Source organism: Prinia subflava, chromosome 7 (genome assembly GCF_021018805.1).
Source record: "Prinia subflava isolate CZ2003 ecotype Zambia chromosome 7, Cam_Psub_1.2, whole genome shotgun sequence".
Classification (NCBI taxonomy): domain Eukaryota; kingdom Metazoa; phylum Chordata; class Aves; order Passeriformes; family Cisticolidae; genus Prinia; species Prinia subflava.
The window spans coordinates 23,361,088-23,367,087 of record NC_086253.1 but is presented as its reverse complement, the minus strand read 5'-3'; the positions used below and the strand labels follow the sequence as shown (position 1 = coordinate 23,367,087).

Below are 6,000 nucleotides of genomic sequence, written 5' to 3'. Positions count from 1 at the left end.
TGAGTTTCAGACTGGACATTAGGAAAAGCCTTACTAGAAGGGTAGTGGGGCCTGCAGCAGAGCAACATGTTACACAGACTGGTGTCTCTCCATCCTTGAAAGCCTTCAAGTCACTAAAAAGAGCAACTGCCCTGCTGCCCTGAGGTTAACCTTTTGCTCAGAGGAGAGCTTTGAAGGTCATTTGAAAAGAAGGCTTAGAGAGGATGCCGCACAACTCCTTTTGGAGAAAATTAGTCATCACTTTAGTCCATTTAGTCTTCCAGCAGAACATTTTATTCTCATTAAGGACAAGGAAATATCAACCAACAACTCAAGAAACATAACACAGGTCAAACAAGCCCTGTTAAGCATTTTCTACTTAACATGTGAAAAACGAGTCTAAAGATATCTGATGTGTCCAAACTGTTCACATTAAAACTTGAGCTCATCCTTCAGCATAAGCTCAGCTGATGTTGCTTCTGTGTATAGCAAAAGGTGGAAATAATTTAAGTTACCAGAACAGCTGTGTTAACAAGTACTGAAGCACTGGGATTTAAACTGCATTTACTGGTGTGCTATTAAACTGCTTTCCTTGCATCTCTTCAGTGTCTTAGGCAGACTTGCAGAAAGCCACAGCAGAAAAACGAACTTCTCCTTTTTCACGTTCTGTAAATTGTCTGCAGATCTTAGCAGAATCCTTGGGGATGAAAAAATACAGCTGCTTAGACTAACCACATACACTTCTGTAGAGAAGAAGTCTTTGCAGTTCCTCTCTGAGTCCCACCAACTAAGTTACATAATCTTATAGCACCAGCTAATAAATACACAGAACAAGTACCTAACTCTTAGGGACAATACCTTTAGTAGTCACAAACTTAGCAGATCTCAGCACAGACTTGTACAGCAAGTAGGTACAACCACTATACACCCCATGCAGACTTCTCACCTTTTTATAAGCTTTGTTTTCAGGGGAACAAACAGCAAGGGAGAAGACTTACCTTCAACAGTAAGTCATCCGAGCTTGTGCCATGGTTTACAGGAAATGGCATACGGCCATCTGTGAAAGAAATTCTTCTGAATTAGCAGAACTGAGCATAGTGGACCCAAACAAGTACACATATGATGATACTTGGGAAGTCAGAACAAATTGTCAATAGTCTGAGTAAGAGGGAAACGGTGTTAGCTACATCAGTGACAACATGCTTTAGGCCTTTAATGTACCCCATCGTCAGTTAAAATCTTCAGATGAAGACACAAATTGTGTTTTGGCTCTGAGAGCCTGAGAAAACAGTTTAATTAGCACAAAGTATCTTGCTTGAGCCCCAACACACATGCTGTGTATTGTGAAGTAGGCCAAGTCCAACTACAGAGTTCGTGGGACCTTACCCAGTTCATACAGGTGTCCATCCACGTTGACAAACAGGATGAAATGGAAGTTCACACTGTTGTCCTCAACCTTAGGAGACACCATCAGATATATTTGTTAGACTGAAGCTAGTACTGCAAACCCAATTTTGTGACTACAGAACAGAGGAAAGAGATTTCCTCTTGCTGAAAGCAAGAGAAAGATTGCTTTCAACAAGAAAGCAAATGACCGGAAAGTTCAATTGAAGAGGTCTGTGGCAAGACTCTCACGAGGTCAAGCACCAGAAATCCTAATGTAAAATGATATTTTACAACTGGGTCTTGATCCAAATTTTCAATTCATGTTTGAGGAAGAAATCCTGAACCTTCCCCATGAACTGTAACAGCTATCTGACAGATAAAAAATAGGTGTTGCTCTACCACCTTCATTAAACACTTTTCCCAAGATTTTACACATTTGCATCTTACCCGACATTGTCCTTCTTGAGCAACAGAATTGTGGACTTCTTGTATAGCCTTAAGAGAAAGCAGGCACAGGTTACTACATCTTTAAGTGCTGATAACTGTCATATACTTTATTATATAAGTTCATATACCTTATTATTTGCCAAATGCTTAGCTCTTTCTTCAGGAGACAAATCAGCTGTTTCATCAAGAAACTTCTTCAGGGCAGACCCCTCCTCTGCACAAGATGATCAAACATTTTATTCAGTATAGGTAAAGCATCAGTCACAGTTTAGATGCAGCCCACAGTAATCAATGCTTTTTGCACCAACTACAAGTCATTGCATTCAGCCTGTATCTATCTCCAACATAAGCACATAATAACTACCACTTAACATAAGCTATGTATCCACAAGATGTTACTACATCAAACTACATCTACACAAACAATCAGAGTTGTTTGAGGGAAGAGTGCTTCAGTGTACTCTGGATGTTTGTTTTGAAAATCATTCTCAAATGGGATTTAGCTTTTCTGATTTCCCCACTGCACATTTGGCAGAAATTCAACAAAGGTACCAGCTGTAAGGACACAACTCATAGAATATGGGTAGATGAAATTGTCTCACTGCCTTCAATTGAAGGCAGCACTTGCTTATGACAGGCTTGCTTTGGTTTTCCAGAACATAAACTAGTAGTGCAGTACTAAGATTCACTGAGGTCTAGCACATAAAAGATGTGCTGCATCATTGCTTCACTCTTTGAGTACGTTATTTTCGTGAATCCTTTTTAAGAAGAACAAAGCAAAAAAAACTATGCTTAAATGCTCACTGACTTCCATATTTTCCTTTGTATAAAAAGGAATCACACACCACAGAAAGGGTCCAAGTTGTCTTAGAATAATGGTAGTTGTATTTTGCAGATCTAGTCGCTGAACAACAAAAGAATCTTTTTCTATAGTAAAGAAACCATCAAAACTATTACCTTGGTAGGAAAAGTCTCCTTACAAACCCTTATCTATACAACTTCTCCAGCAAAAAGAAAACTTGTTTTAGACTGATTTACAGGCTACTCTGAGCACATCGATTTACATTAGACATATGTAGATTGAAGAATTCCATCTCATCTACTGATATTAAGCTTAACATCAATTACTTCTGAACAGAATACTTCCTAATTACAAACAGACTTTGGTCAGTCCTGCTAAGTGCCCTTTTCCTCTTGCATTGCTTACTAGGACAATATCTCTGCAGCTAGCAGACAGGAGTCAAAGCACATTCCCTTCTGTGTTTCAGGCAGCCCACATGCCCCTCTCCAAGAGCTGAAACAGGGTCTTAAGTACAGCCTTAACTTGGCTTGCATGAAAGCCCCACCTGTCTCCCAATAGCCCATACCCATTCAATCTGCTGTCAAAAAAAATGGAAATTCAAGCACTTCAGAACATTAATACTCACCAAGTTTCAATTTGTCTTTGTTATTAGCAACTGCATGTATCAGACCAATTGTCCCACAGGAGTTACTGACAGTCTGCTTCAGGAAATACACTTTGGAACTGATCTCCTGGTCCTTTATTTTCTCAGTCTGTTGCTTCCTGAAGTTCTCATGCTGTAAACACATAACTGTTTTAGGCATTTCATCACAGACCTATCTTTGTATTGTGCAAACACTGGACAAGTTAGTTGCTGTGCAGGGGAATAAGTATCAAGACTAAACGAAGATTTACTCAGAAAGTCATCTTTGTGGCACCAGTAAAGCACATGTCTGAACTGGATTCAGGCCAACACTTAATGGACTACCAGTATGATTCAGTCATATCCAAAGGCACTGTTCTTAGGTTCTCCATCTGTGCCATACACTGGAAATAGCTTGGGGTGGGAAATAATGGATAGGCTCTTTTATATCCTCTCCCAACAAGACTACTCAGCATGTGTCAACAATAGGCCTTCGGACCTTTAGAACTATTTGCCTTCATGAGCCCCTCCCCATCACAGCAATGTATAAACAACTGTAAAATTGCTATTGGAGGGTTATAATCCTTAATTTTAAGAACTTGTTAGTTAAACTTGATTTCAAAGCCCGTCTCCTTGTTGACTTCCTTAGCATCAAGTGGACTGAATATATTAATATATATTAAAGATATAATGTAGGCCTCTCCAGATCCAATGATTCAGCATGGTAATGGAATTGCGGTTCCTCACACTAAAGATTGCTCATGTTTTTTCCCCCTCACTCTGATATACAAAGCCAAGTCTCACAGGAACACTGGGATGGAACGAGAGCCCATGTTTGGTTGCTCAGTTCAGTTTAGGCTATTTGGAGGCTAGGACCAAGCAAACACAGTGCCAGTGCCAAGCCCCATCCACGCCCAACCATCTGAAGCTTGGGTGGATGACAGCCACCCTCCAGACAGCGGCCAGCGCTCCCCTGGGGGAGCGGACACCCACCTGCTCGGTGAGCGGGAACAGCAGGAGCAGCGCGCAGGCCGGGGTCGGCACGGCGCGCAGCGCTTCATCCTCGAAGCCCAGCACGTCCACGAAGCGCCAGCCAGGACCCACCCCGAGGCGGGACAGCACCTGCACGGGGCACAGAGAGCGGGTGGCCCGGCCGCGACACGCCCGTCCCCGCGGGGCGCTGCCGCCCCAGCCGCGCCGCGCCCGGTGACACAGCACAACGCGCGGCCCGGCCGCGCCATCTGCCGGCCACGCCCGCCCCGCGGCCCCGGCCCAACGCCGCTCCGCAGGTGCGGCCGCGCCCCGGCGGGGCCGGATGCCGAGGGATGGAGGGAGGCACCGCTCCGGGCCCCGGCCGAGCGGGACGCGAGGGATGGAGGGAGGGAGGCACCGCTACGCGCCCCGCCGGCGGGACGGGATGCGAAGGACGGAGGCATGGAGGGAGGCACCGCTGCGTGCCCCGGCGGGACGGGTCGCCGGGGAACGGAGGGAGGCGCCGCTCCGCAGGTGCGGCCGCGCCCCGCGCAGCGGTACCGCCACCGCGGCCGGCGCTCCCCGGCAGGGCTGGATGCCGAGGGATGGAGGGGGAAGGGGCGGCGCCCTCCCGCCCGCGGCGGTGCTCCGGCGGCGGCAACTCACTTTGTTCAGCATCTGGAAGACAATGCGGGGAGGGGAACGCGTGAGTGCCGGTGAGAGACGGCGTCCCACCGCCCGCCCCGCAGCCCCAGCCCTGTCCCTGCCGCCCCTCGAGCACCTCGGGGTTGATCTCCATCGGCTGCCAGGCCATGGCTGCAGGGCGGCGGGAGCCGGGAAGAAGGCAGGCTGTGCCCCACGCACGACAATGTCCCCCGCGGCACCTCCGCTGGCGACGCTGAGGCGCGGAGCCGCCCACCCGGCTCTTATATAGGGGCGGGCTGGCCCACTCCGCGCGGCGGCGGGGGGAGAGGGAGGAGCAGGGCCCGGCCGAAGCGCGGGGGGGCGCGGGCGGAAGGGCCGCGGTGCGGGGCCGCTGCCGGGGGTGCCCGGGGGTCGGGTCGCGCCGCCTCCGCGGGAGCGGGGTGCGGCCGGGGCCAGGGGGACCCCGGGCCCCTGAGGTTGGCGTGGAGAAAGTGATGGAAGCGGGCCGGCAGCGTGCCAAGCGGCTGGCATCACCCAGGGCAACAGGTTCCTTCTCCACCATCAGCCCAGCCCCTGAGCTCCGTGCATGCCGAAAGCCCATGTCTACATTTATGTGCCCGACCGCTCCTAAGCATCAGACCCTGTTCTCTGTGTGTTGCGTAAAGTATACAATGGTTTTGATACTCAACAAAATCATTAAACACTTATTTTTAAATTTCCAGTACGATAAATCCGACATGAAAATCTCCTGTGTGCTGATTGCATCTCTGCATTTGGACCAACCCCTGAACCAGTCCAGTGAAGCTGGTTAAAAAATAGCGGGCTTTTTATCTTTTATTCATGACCTGACAGTTTCTGCGCACAATGTCTTTGGACTAGAACGTCTGAACAAGGAAACAAAACCAACCTGCTCAAAATACTAGAAATCACGTGGACTCCCAACAGCTTTTCAGATTTTACTGGTAAACAGCCTGATGGGAGCCTTGTGCACAAGCGAGATGCTTCACAGTTGTCTTTCAAACAATGCAAATACTGAACAAAAGAGTCAGCTGAATGTCTGCAGTCTGTTTGGTTTGATGACTTTCTTCCTTTGGTTTTTCACTGTGTTTTGGGATGATTTGGGCCCCAGCACAGCAAAATTTCTAAG

General features: G+C 48.0%; 1 protein-coding gene across 1 annotated transcript; it reads right to left on the bottom strand.

Annotated features, from left to right (window-relative positions):
- Positions 1–250: 250 nt before the first annotated feature.
- UCHL1 (ubiquitin C-terminal hydrolase L1) lies at positions 251–5,231 on the bottom strand. Its single transcript, XM_063401202.1, has 9 exons — positions 4,990–5,231; positions 4,875–4,886; positions 4,230–4,358; positions 3,240–3,390; positions 1,941–2,026; positions 1,813–1,860; positions 1,366–1,435; positions 978–1,036; positions 251–676 (listed from the first exon to the last, which is right to left on the bottom strand). The coding sequence occupies exons 1-9, from the start codon at positions 5,020–5,022 to the stop codon at positions 590–592; spliced, it is 675 nt and encodes a 224-aa protein (XP_063257272.1). The 5' UTR covers positions 5,023–5,231; the 3' UTR covers positions 251–589.
- Between the last annotated feature and the right edge of the window lie 769 nt (positions 5,232–6,000).

What these genes read in the sequence shown, in the direction of transcription:
- UCHL1 (XM_063401202.1), bottom strand. Translation starts at nt 5,022, where the DNA reads ATGGCCTGGCAGCCGATGGAGATCAACCCCGAG. An exon ending in CAAAGACAAATTGAAACTTG is followed by an intron (nt 2,027 to 3,239) that starts GTGAGTATTAAT and finishes CATCTTGTGCAG; the next exon opens with AGGAGGGGTCTGCCCTGAAG. An exon ending in CGGATGACTTACTGTTGAAG is followed by an intron (nt 677 to 977) that starts GTAAGTCTTCTC and finishes TTCATCCCCAAG; the next exon opens with GATTCTGCTAAGATCTGCAG.